At 46.1% G+C, this 15,264-nt stretch overlaps 2 protein-coding genes across 2 annotated transcripts; both read left to right on the forward strand.

Annotated features, from left to right (window-relative positions):
* The first annotated feature begins 1,542 nt into the window (after window positions 1-1,542).
* On the forward strand, window positions 1,543-2,148 carry LOC123048298 (ethylene-responsive transcription factor 1B-like). The gene has a single exon (XM_044471427.1). It carries the CDS (start codon window positions 1,543-1,545, stop codon window positions 2,146-2,148), a length of 606 nt encoding a protein of 201 aa, XP_044327362.1.
* Window positions 2,149-6,774: 4,626 nt separating this feature from the next.
* On the forward strand, window positions 6,775-7,569 carry LOC123055504 (ethylene-response factor C3-like; the record flags this gene model as incomplete). The annotated part of the gene is made up of 1 exon (XM_044479501.1): window positions 6,775-7,569. A coding segment is annotated over one exon (795 nt), but the record flags the coding sequence as incomplete, so codon positions are not given.
* Between the last annotated feature and the right edge of the window lie 7,695 nt (window positions 7,570-15,264).

The raw sequence follows: 15,264 nt of genomic DNA on the forward strand, positions 1-15,264 counted from the left end.
AGTCGAAGTGAGAGCTAGTACTAGGGGTGCAGAGCGGCGTCCCGCATAGACCCGCCAAAGTGCTGAATTAGTACAACTTTACCTACCAGCACCACAACCTAGCTAGAACTAAAATTTTCTACTTTGTATACGGAGTGGGATGGGTTCGGGCGCAAAACAAAATCTATACTGCTCATTTCATGTTTAAAAGCACTTCCCATGATTGTGCTTTCGTTTGCTGCTTGCGGCGAAACTAGAGGAGACGAATTCGTGAAATATCAGGTTCATGTATTTTGGTGTTAAAGAAATCTACTACCTCCGTCCTGGTTTATTGGTCCACATTGTATTTCTTGCCAAATTTTGATCATAAATTGAACTAACAAAATGTTCATGCATGTTACAAAAAATTATATTATTGAAAACTATGTTCAAATACGAATCCAACGATATAATTTTTGTTGACATGCATTAACATTTTGTTAGTTAAATCTTTAGTCAAAATTTGGCACAAACTACAAGGGGACATATAAACCAGGACGGAGGTAGTATCGTGGTGATCCATACGGTACTATATTAAATACAACGCATGTTCGTATTTGTTTTTGTTTCTTCGTCCTAGATACTTTAATACTAAAGGAAAATGACCAAGACTTTTTCCCCCTGAAACGGAGGCAGAAGGACCAAGATGAAGAAGAGGGGTTGACTTGTTCTGTTTCCGACCGAGAACGTTGAGCATTGACCATGCGTAGAAAGAAGGAGAATTCAAGGAGCAAGAACGAGGAAGTCAATCTGTGGTGGACAACCCTGAAACCTTTTATTACATTTTCAGAAGGGTAACACTGAACTTTTTCTGGTTTACTTCTACATAGATGGCATCAAATTCAGCATCAAAGTTAAGTTGGTGAACTAACTAACATTCACCAGACACTACAACACCACGCAGCCCTTGATTTTAATCTGAATGGTTTTACTACCGGTGAGGTGACTGCACTAGCCAGCTCAATCTGGGCGGTCGTCGGAGCGAAAAGTCGGGAGGGAGGCTGCCGGCGGCGGCCTGTAAGTATCACACCATCCCCGAGCCATCTGCGAAGCTTCTCTGGTTGTCGACCTCTGGCCGTATCTACGACCCAGGAGCTCCAAATTAGCAGGATATTCCGATGGTGACGCCCACCCAGCCGCCCTACGTGAGCCTTCTCCCCCCTTTACACAAGCCCAAAATGAAGGCCCTTTCTGCCATGAAAACGACTCCCATCTCACGTACTGCTAAGCCCAACTTGTCATTTTTAGACCTGATCGATATCGATGGTGGCACTGCCACACCGCCGCCCTACGTACTATTCCATTATACATACACTACTACTCCTATTTGTGAGCACAAAGTTTCATTTCCTCTTGTCAAACCCACACGCTCCATCAGCTGCCCTATATTAACCCATCCGCGTGCACAGCTTGTGAACAAAAGCACCCTCAGCCATAGCCTACATCTAACCCCCACCCCACAGGGAGCGCGCCAACTGACACCCACCGTTTCCACGTGGTACCGGCCGGGCTGACAACAGAGACATGGACAACCACGGTGATATGTGCTACTACAGCGGCGGCGGCATGGGCGCCGCGGCCGACCCCTCCTGCTCCTCCACCTCCTTGTCGTCCATTGACTCGTTTCTATCCGACTTGAGCGGCGGCGAGATGATCGACGAGGAAATAAGGAGTCAGCCCAAGAGGCCAGCAGCCTCGGCGTTCATCGGCGTGCGCGCGCGGCCGTGGGGACGGTTTGCGGCGGAGATCCGGGACTCGACGCGGGGCGGCGCGCGGGTGTGGTTGGGCACGTTTGCCACGGCCGAGGCCGCCGCCATGGCCTACAACAAGGCGGCGCTCTCGTCACGGGGCGCGGCCACGGCGCTCGATTTCCCTCTGGAGCGCGTCCAGGAGTCGCTCCAGGCACTTGGCACTACCATGACAGGCATAGGCGGATCGCCCGTGCTGGCGCTCAAATGGCGCCACTCCAAGAGAAGAAGGCGCAGCAAGGCCGAGATAGCGAAAGACGCGGCGACATGCGTGAGGAGGAGCAAGGTCATAGCCAAGCAGCAGCAGTTCATCGTGGAGCTGGAGGACATCGGCGTCGACTACCTGGATGAGCTTCTCAGGATCACGTGTAACACTACTTAGTTACTATTCCCTCCGTCCCGAGGTAGCAGTACGTACGGAGTACGTCGGTTGTAGGGTTGCAGCTAGCTTTGAGGCGGTGCCATTTCAAGTTGGAGCACCTGGGTTTTGTGCAGTTAATTGGTGAACTAATTACACGTGATAAACGCCCAACTTTTCAAAGTCAATAGTCCCAAAAGGCCGAAAGATATGTACAAGGACGATGAACAAACAACCCTATATATAAGCTATAACACTTTGCACGAAGCAAGCAAACAAACTGAAAGAAAATCAAAGTGCAACTTGACGACAACCTACACGCTTGGGCATCGTAGAATAAAGAAATACATCTACAAAGCAGCAGCCAACCCACTTTGAAGTTGATCTCGCTGATGCCTGCTTGCTTCAGGGAACCAACACACCAAGCCTTGCTTTTTCCCGAGAGCAACTAGTTGACGAGCGCTTCTTCGGGAGCCTCGTAATGATCACTTGCGGTGGGCTGACAGCATGTCACTTGCGCTCTGAGCCGCTGCCACGTGTCGCATTCTGGGCGTTTTCTTTGGATTTTGTTTTTTTTCGCACGCGTTTTTGGTTTATTAGATTAATTTTTTGAACCTTTTGGCTTTTCACAGTTTTTTCTTAGCTTTTTGACAAAAAAATCATTTTGTTTTGCACGGAAAAATGCATTTTTTTTGCTTCCTTAAGGACACGGTTTTGCTTCCACGAGAGGCATTGTTTTGCTCCCGCGAGAGGCACGGCCGTGCCTCTCGTAAACGGAAAAAACACGTTTTTCCTTTTTTTTCTTCCGTGAGAGGCATGGTTTTGCTTCCGCGAGAGGCACGGCCCTGCCTCTCGGAAACGAAAAAACGCATTTTCTTTTTTTTACCTCTCGTGAGAGACACGTTTTTGCTTCCGCGAAAGGCACGGCCGTCGGACTTTCGTAAAGGGAAAAAGAAACGTGCTCCTGGTTCCTTTTTCATGAAAAAAAGTGTGTCAAAACCTATCAACACGGGATCTAGTTTTGAAGATTTTGACGCCAAGAATTCAACGGTGAAAACGGTTCGAGATTTTGACATACAGTTTAGGAGATAAAATATTTTGAATAAATGAATCTACGAAAAAAGGGAAACTTACAGGTTGCGGCAAGTGGCGCACATGCAGCGCGTCACTTGTCATAATCTAGGGAGGTGGGAGTGATCTTTGGATGGAGTACTCCTCAATTGGTGATTTCACTTTTCCCTCGTCGACCACCTCGTAGTGTAGGCTTGAAATAGGCTTGGGCATCGGCAGCCTGAAAGAGCGATGGTCGAGGCAGGCCCATGTACTAGTTTTTGGCCCACAACGTGAGCCCGAAAACTCGATAGATAACCAAACACCTAACACTAGGATTTTTAAGGTAAAAACATAGGCACAATTATGTATATATTCTGAAATGATTGAACTAATGATTTTAATAAAAAAAATGACACTACTTGAATTTTTGGGCTGATCTAGGCTCGGGTTTGAGATCTTAGGTTAAAGCCCGACCTGGGATATGACCAGGACTAGCTCAAAGTAGGCGCTCACCCTATAACTAGGAGTGGTACATGCCTCGTGGCCGCCATGCAGAATAACTGCACATGATCACCGTGACTCGATGAACACACCTCGTCAGCTACTCTCCTGATGCCTATGGACGACCATGCCAAAAAGGATACGCTGGAGGAAGAGGTCGATCAAGAATGTGATGCAGAGAGGTTGAGCAGGGCGACAAGCATCCACAGAGAGCCCCACTATTGTGGATTGGCCTAGTTACTCGTCACCTCTGCCATGTTGCTATCTCGGGAAGGGGAACCCTATCACCTCTTGCTGACAATCGAGGACTCCAACCCACTCTCAAGCATGTTGAGCATGAACAAAGGCGATCACAAAACAAAAGAAAACAATTGAGCATACAAGACTTGTCAGACCTCGATGTGGATGTCGTAGTTAGATGCCTATCACGCTTAACACCAGACACCTCCTTTAGATGCGACACTTATGGATGACAAGGCAACCCACACACAAAGACCCACTCCCATCGCCGCCTCTTCACTGGCTTGACTAAGGAGATTGACCAACATCTGCGGAGGCCCCTGCCGCTTGGACGCCATAGCCAAATTGAAAACCCTCTGCTCCAGCTGCAGAGCGGTTGAAACCTTGTTGCCACCCTCACCGGCGGGCATACAGGCTTATTGATGGCGACCTCCGGGGCACCGAGGGGAAAGGGAGCAAGGAAATGGTGGCAGCACGACAAAACCCTTGACGCCCTCGACGGAACTGTAGAACAAAGTCCTGAATGGTGACTTATATTAGTTACATTATCAATCCATCGTTTACACATGTGCAATCTTGAAAAAAATACCCATGTCACTTTTGTTTGTTTATCAGTCATAAACCTAGAATTGCAATTTTGTAGCATTGCAAATTGCTTTTTTTCAACACAATACAATCGAAGTCGCTCACATACACTCGCCTTTATGAACACACGCATGCACATCCTACCCCTATTAGCACCTCCGAGAGACTGAGCCGGCATAGTTGACGGGAACGTCTCCTCCCACCGAACGAACATCACCGGAATCCTGAAATAAATTCAGGAATAATGCAAGCACCAATATCACTTCTAGGACTTGAACTCTTGTGGACTGGGGATACCACCGTGCTCCTAACCATCTAACCACAAATTGATTCGCAGCATGCAAATTGCTTTACTATGTATACGATGGACGTGGGAGGAGCCTAATACGGCTAGGGGTGCATGTTTTTCTTTTACTTTAGCAATCAATTAGAATTATAAGGGATAAAGCCATAATAGGACGATTCATGCCGTATTTTTTAATTTGTTGGTCAGACAGTTTTTGTTCTTTGTGTCAAAGGAGCATGACCAAGACGAAGAAGGAGAGTTTCTTCTTTTTCTGACTAAGAACATTGAGATTGACTATACCTAGAGAGAGAATTCATGGAGCAAGAACAAGGAAGTCAATATATATGTGCAGTCAACCAAACTTTTATAGCTGACCAACAGCTCTACATAGATGCCATACCAGTTGAGCAAGTAGGATATATACAAGCCCATAATAGGCAGGGCAAAATTTGTACTTCCATATATAATAACGTAGTAGAGTCCTTGATTTTAGTTTATCTATATTGGGTCTACACTTGGGGCTTAACAAATTCCAAAGTTCTTCTAGTTGACCGCTGGAATTAATAATCCATCAGCAGCTGATGAGAATGTATCGATTCAGTATAGCATTGTCTTGGTGAACCTGAGAGAGATGGTACTAGCATCATTTGTTTTCTCCAGGGTGGTTTACGCCATCGGTGACGGCACTGGCTCGACTAGGGGCGGCCGGGAAATAGGGTGTGTCGTCAGAGCGAAAAGTTGGGAGGCTGCCGGTGGCGGCTGTCCACATCACCCCGAGCCATCTCCGAAGCTTCTCCGGTTCTCGTCGACCTCGTCTTGTCTAATTTCCAGGAGGTCTTAGTCTTGGTTAATCCACGCGAGGGTGGTTGCTTCGTGAGCCGTTGGTATAGCTGAAGTGAGAGCGACCTCAGTAAAGTAGTTGTGGAATTGGCAAAACTATATTGGCATTACTCAACAGGAAGGCATCTATGTAAAGAAAACTACAATGATGACTGCTTGACCTAGTCTCTTTTTTCTTTTTTTGGAGAATGATCTATACATTTATTTAAATTTCAAGAAAATCACAGGTACATTGCTTGGCATCATAGATTCAAGAAATTACAAAGTAAGTCTTATAACTAGAAATTACAGTGAAATTTCTCAAAATCGTCTTCTCCATGGTATCAATCTTTGCAACATGAAATACCGCCAAGGCTTTAGTAAAGAGAGTGCAGTCAGATTGAAGCAACGACACCGCCCCTCGTACACCTGCACGAACTTGACTACCTTCGTAGGTTCCAGAAACCCTTGAGTCGCCCATCGAACAGGATGGGAAGCCATGAGCATTTAATATACTTGGAGCGGGGATATCACCTAAAAGTACATGTCAAACCACAAGATCTTCAATAGAATGCCAAAGCACAACTCTGAAGTCACAACGGATCACACCAGCAAAAGCGATAGAAAACACTAACATAAACTCATCAAATACATATGAACAAATCTGAGAAGACATTAACCTAATGTCCACAAGGTCGGATACACCACAGTTGTAGACACACAAACGCTCTGGCTCCGTGGCACCGCCCAATAATAGTTTGCACGATCATGATTAGGGGCAAAATTCTCTTGCAGAATTTAGAATTTAGAATAGTTTGCAGGCACTGGATTCAGCCTGTGTCCACCAGCAAACAAAACGGTTTAGCGGGATATATGTTCCAGCACCTTCGTGGGAGCTTCGTCAACGCTAGGAGGTGACGCCCATGAGGCTTGTCTTACTCAGCCGCCCTACGTCAGTCAGTGGATCGATGGCGGAAGTGGCACCGTCCTGGTATTCCTATTTGTCAACACAAAATTCCCTCTAATTTCTCAGACCCCAAGGCTCGTCAGCTCGATCTATATATAGTATTTACCCATCGGATTAGCTAGCCCACAGAGGAGAGGAAGCACACCACCATTTCCACCGGCCGGGCTGACAACACACGACTTGACTCTCATTTCCATCCCGGCTGCTCCTCAATCACGGCGATATGTACTACTGCGCCGGCTGCACCGACCCCTCCTGCTCCTCAATCTCATCGCTGGACTCGTTTCCATCCCACGACTTGAGCAGCGATGAGATGGCTGAAACAAGGCTGAAGAACTCAGCAGGCTTGGCCGCCGGGGCCGGCGCCGCTCCAGCTTCTTGGAATCATTTCCAGGCCGGACGCATGGGCGCCGCTGCTAATAGTAATCCCTCCTCCAGCTCCTCCTCCTCCTTATCGTCCTGGGACTCGTTTCCCTCCGACATGAGCAGCGGCGAGACGGTTGGCGCGGAAACGAGTCCTTGGCCCAAGAAGCGAGCAGCGTCAGCTGCGCCGTCGTACATCGGCGTGCGCGCGCGGCCGTGGGGTCGGTTCGCGGCGGAGATCCGGGACTCGACGCGGGGCGGCGCGCGGGTCTGGCTGGGCACCTTCGGCACCGCCGAGGCCGCCGCCATGGCCTACGACCAGGCGGCGCTCTCCTCGCGAGGCACGGCCACCGCACTCAACTTCCCTATGGAGCGCGTCCAGGAGTCGCTCCATGCCCTGGGGGCCACGTCCACTGGCATGGACGGATCGCCCGTTCTGGCGCTCAAACGGCGCCACTCCAAGAGAAGAAGGCGCAGCAAGGTCGAGATAGCGAACGACGCGGCGACGGCGAGGATGAGGAAGAACAAGACGATGGCCATGCAGGAGGGTCCCGTCGTGGAGCTGGAGGACCTCGGCGCCGACTACCTGGACGAGCTTCTTAGGATTACGTGGGGTACAGCTTACCAATAACACTATCAACAGTAATACACGTACGGTTGTTCTAGCTAAGCTTGGGAAGCGTGCTTGTGTGAATATTTCTTGTTTTTTTAGTTCCCATGATCTTTGTCCATTTCTGAGATGATTTAATGAGAAGATTTGCCTTGGTACACCCTTAATCAGCTCCTTCTCCTTCATATTTTTTTCTCAAAAAAGAGCAATGTTGTATTAACTCGTAATGCCGCATTGAAGTAATACAAATACCTTAAGCACACACCCTGCATGAGTAGTATTCATGCATAAACGTAAACCCACACAAAAAAGGAAGAAGACAAAAAACATGACATTCAGAAGTCCCGTCAAAGTGAATTGCAACATGTAACAACCACCATTGACATGAACCACTACTAAGGACAACACCCAGATGGCAAGAAATGTGCACAAAGAGGCCTTCAAGAAGGGAACAATGTGCTTTCGTCGCCGTCGCCAGATCCTTCCACGGGAAGCTACATCATGGGTTTCCCTGAAGAAGTATGTGCAAACTCTAGAGAATGCCTCCAACAAGGGAATAGTGGAACACCACCAATACAGGTCAGACCTAGAGTTTTCAAGCTGGGGTACAAGACCATACGCTTAAGAGCACCACCAAACTTAAGTCACAATGTATTGTCACCCTCACTTTAGATGAAGATGTCATTGCTACAAGTCTGATTGTCATGCCTCGGTGGTCATACACACTCACATACCTGATGTAGACATCGCCACTCAACCGGACATACCACAAATACGAGGGGTAAAACGGAGCATGTCAGTGATTGGATGCAACATACAAACATGAAGGCGCTAGTGCCGCCAAGAGCCCACATGGTGCCATTCGACATCCCTGTCCCGTCTTGACCGAAGTCATCCTGCGAAGCTCACGACATGGCGTTGATCATTCATGTTGGCAAAATTTACAAGGAGGCCTCGTCAGGCCACACCACCCGTCGCCCGCACTCGCATCATCCAATTTCTACCGCATGCCTTGTATCCATCTTCATCGTGCACAAAATCGAGTATCCATGTGCCACACACACGTTGACGCATGACTGTCGCACACCTTGTGTCCACCTCTAATATGCCACTTTCGCCGCCATTCCACGGCCAGGCACCACAACCCCAGATCTATGGTGATTGTTGCCACCCATGTAGGCTAGATCAGACGGGGCCGGCCTTCGTCATCGACCAATCACTACCGCATGTGCCACGAACACTCCTGCTGCCACCCCGTTGCTGCCCCCATAGATGGTAGGGATAGCGGACCACCTACAACTGCAACACGACCCTTCAGTGTGGCATGAGGTGCTCTCTTGGTGCCACTCTACCGCTACATTACCACGATGAGATGAGGATTTTCTCGACTAGTGGCTACTTCAACCCAATTAGCTCCTACCAGCCTCGAGAAAAGACAAACTTCCTTCACCGTGGCTGTGGAAACATCAAAACAATTGTGTCTTCAATGGTGAGCGCCCTTAGGAGGATCACCTCGTGCATATCATCCAAATGGAGGTGCATTTCTGGGCAAGAGTAGACACAAAGGGAATGGTTTTCCTTCTGGTACGGTCTTCGAGTTTACTTTTTTGGGCCAAGAAACCTCTTCGATCCACTCTTTGGTTGCATTCACAGTGTGTTGCCTCTTATGTGTAGTGGTTGTGTAGCGTTGGCTAAATCTAAAATTTTCCTTCTATCAGTGAAAAGATATTCATGCCTTTTGCGTATTCGAATTCTAGAATAGGATATCTCACTCGGAATATGGTGTCGACACCAGTAAGCTTAATAAGCGACTCGAAATGTGGTCTGCATACCCCAAGGGAACAATTTCAACTTTTATAACCATCAAAGCACTATAGAGAGACGGTCGAGTAAAGGTTAAGTCAGAAGTTACTAACCTGGTAGATACCTTTCAGGCAACCACCTCTTAATTTCGTGTACGGGCGGCGCTTGTGGTTGGCTTTGTATCGTATGGAGAGTACTACTGCTGTATGGCTAGGTAGAGGACCACCGTGTGTGGAGGATCTTTTGCCTCTCAATTGTAGCCCTTCAATTCTGGAATAAAACTCTTTTACCCTCGCAAAAAAAGAATCATGGTGAACTAGGGGAGGCACATAACTTAGGGCATGGATAGAGCGAGTCGAGAAAAGAGTACCTAGGGACTCCTGGGGCCCGCATCCAGCTGTGCCAAAGTTGCTAGGAAAGAATAAGGATGAGCAGGTTATATTTGGTATCATATCGTAACTAGAATATATGTTTCATTGTTCACCAGGGGATCATATCGTATCATGCTAAATATAGAAGGCTTTCCATCGAAGACGACCAAGATTAAGTGACAAAATTTAATACATCCAACGTTAAGTGGATTGTGTGATAAAATCGATGTCATTTGTTGCATTTTTTAAATCATATTCCCATCGTCATGGTCTTGTAGTTATGAGGTAACTAGAAAAATACTTATTTCAATATGAACTACATACAGACTAAAATGAGTGAACAAACACACTAAAGCGTGTCCTATACATCTGATTCAGAAAAAGTTAGAACATTTTATAATTTGAAACGGGGGACACACATGGAATATCAGGTTCATTTCTCGTTGTGTAAATAAACCTGAAATTGCAATTTTGCATCATCGTAAATTGCTTTAGTATGTACGTGATGGAACGGGCGGATCCTAATAGGCCAGGGGCGCAATTCATGGTCAAACAGTATTCGGTTATAATTCTTTTGCTTATTCATCTCAAAGGAGCACAACAAAGACGAAGAATAGCCAGTTTCCTCTCTTTCTGACTAAGAATGTTGAGCATTGACCATGCCTCGAGGGAGAATTCATGGAACAAGAACAAGGAAGCCAGTATATGCACTCAACCGAAACCTTATAGTTCACCTAGAGTCGCTTTCTGTATGTAGATGCAGGCCACTACAGATAAGATATATAAGCCCATACGATATGGTAATACTCCAAGGAAAAGGGTTTGGATTCACACCATCACCAAATAAACCAGTCCTTGATTTTTGTTTTGTCTGTTCCGACAACACCAGTGTTTAACAAACATAAAATTAAGTTAATCTAGTTGACTGGAATAATCATGAGCTAATTAAATGAATGATGCAGCAGCCACCCAACCGTACCTGAAAAGGAGTTTGTCCCTCCCGATATGCCGCGCTTGCTTGTGTCGCTTCAGGATAGTTTTGGTTACCTGTGCTGACTAGGCTTGTATTAGGACCAAGTGCACGTACGTCAGTCAGGGAGTACTTCATAACAGAGGAAGTATTTTTTCTAGTTAGCTGTTCACGATCGTCACGCCAGCCGAGCCATCTCCGAAGCTTCCCTCCGATCCCTGACCTCTCTTGCTCTCCGTAGTTAATGATGCGTTTGATTATTTGCATGAATTTTCAAATGTTGCATGAAAAAACAAGACAGACTGAGTAGAGTCTGATTGAGGAGATACATGATAATATATGACGTTCGCATGTTGTTTGGTTACCTGCATATGGGTTGCCTGCACCCCGAAAAGAATTTCTTCCTGATGTCTGTTTGTATACATACATTTTAATTAGGAGTTAACAACTACAATTAAACATAGAGGTTACATTAGAAAGCACACGTGACAAAACATACACATGTTTCCATGGACAACACACGCATACGTGCCAGCACACCCACATGTTCGCATGGACAACACACACATGCACACGCTCACATGAACAACACATACGTAAGTTCGCGTCATTGTTGTACAGTACATTGCAAAGATTAGAAGGGACTAGTGATATGTATATATATTTGTCTACGGCCGTCGAAATAGAATACGTATAACACGAAAGTCGTGTGGAACGAAGAGATGAAGCTATTGGTCAAAGAGAAATTCAAACGGTCAACTGTGCGCGATGTATTTATCAAAATTCATTCAAAATAGCTTCAAAAAACATGAAATTGAACATTTATACTCAATAAACATCAATGTGCATATTATTCTTGTACAATTTATTTCGAATAGAAACAAATTGTGTTGATTAGAAGAGACTAGTGTTACATATAGATCTACTCATCTATAATTTGTGAATCTGAACACGCACAATACGAAAATCATGTCAAACAACAAGGTGAAGCTACTTGTGAAAGGAAACTTTTAACGGTCGACCATGTGCCACGAATTTGTCAAAATTCGTCGAAAAAGGATGCAAAAATGAAAATGAAATTCAACATATACAGTAACGAAACTATGATTCGATCACCTAAATGGTATTAGAACATTAAGGTGCATCTTTTTTTGTACAACTTATCTCGAACCGAAGCACGGTTGTGTAGAAGGGATGAAGCACATTAAGAAGGTGATTAGAGGAAAATACCTGCAGACCACCTACACCCACGTATTGCCAGAGCCACCCATGTGCTCTCGAGAGCATCGGTCGGGCCGGGCTTGCTGGAAACGGTCGACTTGGTCATTCCCACAAATATAGGCCCATAGATGCTTTAAGAACCGTATGGTGTAGGCCCAGTATTTTTTGCACACAATCAAATAGTTCAACACCGAAAAAAGTTGCATCCAATGGGCCTGGTTGAGGCAAACACATCCTTAGTGTTTCTTCCGTTCTGGGAAGTGCTACATCAACGTTGAAGACACCTACAAAGATTGTCATACCTATGTGTCCTACGTTGGCGTCGCTCTTCGTGGGCGACACGGGCGATGCCTCCATCTTCCATCGCCAAGCCACCTCCTCAATGCTCCTATTTTTAGCCGCCACCAGCCAGAGTCGTCAGGTAACTAAAGCCCTGTGCGACTGATGGAGGCGGCGGGTTCGTCTTCTTCCTCCACCCCTCTGCTCTTCGTGCTTCTTCAACCCTAGCCAGATGTGACACTGTGGAGCGCTGATCCTCCACAGGCGTTGGTTTCTCGCCGTCCTAGGGCGGGGTGGACGAGGCTAGGACAGAAAAGTGCCATTTTGTCCCGCTCATGGATGGGGAGCATAGCATAATGCTGCCCCCTGCCCAGATCTGTCGTAATACTGGGGTCGCCAATGTTGGGGAACGTAGTGTTTCAAAAAGTTTTCTACGATCACGCAAGATCTATCTAGGAGATGCATAGCAACGAGCGGGGAAAGTGTGTCCACGTACCCTTGTAGACCGAAAGCGGAAACGTTTAGTAACACAGTTGATGTAGTCGAACGTCTTCACGATCCAACCGATCCAAGTACCGAACGTACAGCACCTTCATGTTCAGCACACGTTCAACACGATGACGTCCCTCGAGCTCTTGATCCATTTGAGGACGAGGGAAGTTCCGTCAGCACGACGGCGTGGCGACGGAGATGATGAAGTTACCGGCGCAGGGCTTCGCTTAAGCACTACGACGATATGACTGAGGTGTTAAACCGTGGATGGGGGCACCGCACACTGCTAAGACAAATCTTGGAGTGCCTTTGGGGTGCCCCCTGCCCACGTATATAAAGGAGGGAGAGAGGCCGGCCCTCCTAGGGGCGCGCCAAGTGTAGGGAGTCCTACTAGGACTCCCAAGTCCTAGTAGGATTCCCTTTCCTTTTCGGAGTGGGAAAGAAGGAAAGCAGGGAGAGGGAGAAGGAAAGTGGGGGGGGGGAGGGGGGGCACCCCTTGTCCAATTAGGTTTGGGCAGGGGGGAGGCGCATGCCACCTTGTGGCCCTTCTTCCCTCTCTCCACTAAAGCCCAATAAGGCCCATTAACTTCCCCCGGCGAATTCCCGTAACTCTCCGGTACTCCGAAAAATACCCGAATCATTCGGAACCATTCCGATGTTCGAATATAGCCTTCCAATATACGAATCTTTACCTCTCGACCATTTCGAGACTCCTCGTCATGTCCGTGATCTCATCCGGGACTCCAAACAAACTTCGGTCATCAAATCACATAACTCATAATATAAATCGTCATCGAACATTAAGCATGCGGACCCTACGGGTTCGAAAACTATGTAGACATGACTGAGACACATCTCCGGCCAATAACCAATAGCGGAACCTGGATGCTCATATTGGCTCCTACATATTCTATGAAGATCTTTATCGGTCAAGCCGCATAACAATATACGTCATTCCCTTTGTCATCGATATGTTACTTGCCCGAGATTCGATCGTCGGTATCTTCATACCTAGTTCAATCTCGTTACCGGTAAGTCTCTTTACTCGTTCCGTAATGCACCATCCCGTAACTAACTCATTAGTCACATTGCTTGCAAGGCTTATAGTGATGTGCATTACCGAGAGGGCCCAGAGATACCTCTCCGATGCTCGGAGTGACAAATCCTAATCTCGATCTATGCCAACCCAACAAACACCTTCGGAGAGACCTGTAGATCATCTTTATAATCACCCAGTTACGTTGTGACGTTTGATAGCACACAAGGTGTTCCTCCGGTATTCGGGAGTTGCATAATCTCATAGTCAGAGGAATATGTATAAGTCATGAAGAAAGCAATAGCAATAAAACTATACGATCATAATGCTAAGCTAACGGATGGGTCTTGTCCATCACATCATTCTCTAATGATGTGATCCCGTTCATCAAATGACAAGACATGTCCATGGTCAGGAAACTTTAACCATGTTTGATTAACGAGCTAGTCAAGTAGAGGCATACTAGGGACACTCTGTTTTGTCTATGTATTCACACATGTACTAAGTTTCCGGTTAATACAATTCTAGCATGAATAATAAACATTTATCATGATATAAGAAAATATAAATAACAACTTTATTATTGCCTCTAGGGCATATTTCCTTCAGTCTCTCACTTGCACTAGAGTCAATAATCTAGTTCACATCGTCATGTGATTTAACACCAATAGTTCACATCTTTATGTGATTAGTTCACATCTCTATGTGACTAACACCCAAAAGGTTTACTTGAGTCAATAATCTAGTTCACATCGCTATGTGATTAAAACCCAAAGTGTACTAAGGTGTGATCATGTTTTGCTTGTGAGAGAAGTTTAGTCAACGGGTCTGCCACATTCAGAACCGTATGTATTTTGCAAATTTTCTATGTCTACAATGCTCTGCACGGAGCTACTCTAGCTAATTGCTCCCGCTTTGAATATGTATCCTGATTGAGACTTAGAGTCATCCGGATCAGTGTCAAAATTTGCATTGACGTAACCCTTTACGATGAACTTTTTGTCACCTCCATAATCGAGAAACACATCCTTATTCCACTAAGGATAATTTTGACCGCTGTCCAGTGATCCACTCCTGGATCACTATTGTACCCTCTTGCCAAACTCATGGTGAGGTACACAATAGGTCTGGTACATAATATAGCATACTTTATAGATCCTATGACTGAGACATAGGGAATGACTTTTCATTCTCTTTCTATTTTCTGCCGTAGTCGGGTTTTGAGTCTTTACTCAACTTCACACCTTACAACACAGGCAAGAACTCCTTCTTTGACTGTTCCATTTTGAACTACTTCAAAATCTTGTCAAGGTATGTACTCATTGAAAAAATATATCAAGCGTCTTGATCTATCTCTATAGATCTTGATGCTCAATATGTAAGCAGCTTCACCGAGGTCTTTCTTTGAAAAACTCCTTCCAAACACTCCTTTATGCTTTCCATAAAATTCTACATCATTTCCGATCAATAATATGTCATTCACATATACTTATCAGAAAGGCTGTAGTGCTCCCACTCACTTTCTTATAAATACAGGCTTCATT

This window comes from Triticum aestivum, chromosome 2D, assembly GCF_018294505.1.
Source record: "Triticum aestivum cultivar Chinese Spring chromosome 2D, IWGSC CS RefSeq v2.1, whole genome shotgun sequence".
Taxonomy (NCBI): domain Eukaryota; kingdom Viridiplantae; phylum Streptophyta; class Magnoliopsida; order Poales; family Poaceae; genus Triticum; species Triticum aestivum.

Excerpts from the sequence above, each read along its gene's own strand:
- LOC123048298 (XM_044471427.1), top strand. The coding sequence starts at position 1,543 with ATGGACAACCACGGTGATATGTGCTACTACAGCGGCGGCGGCATGGGC.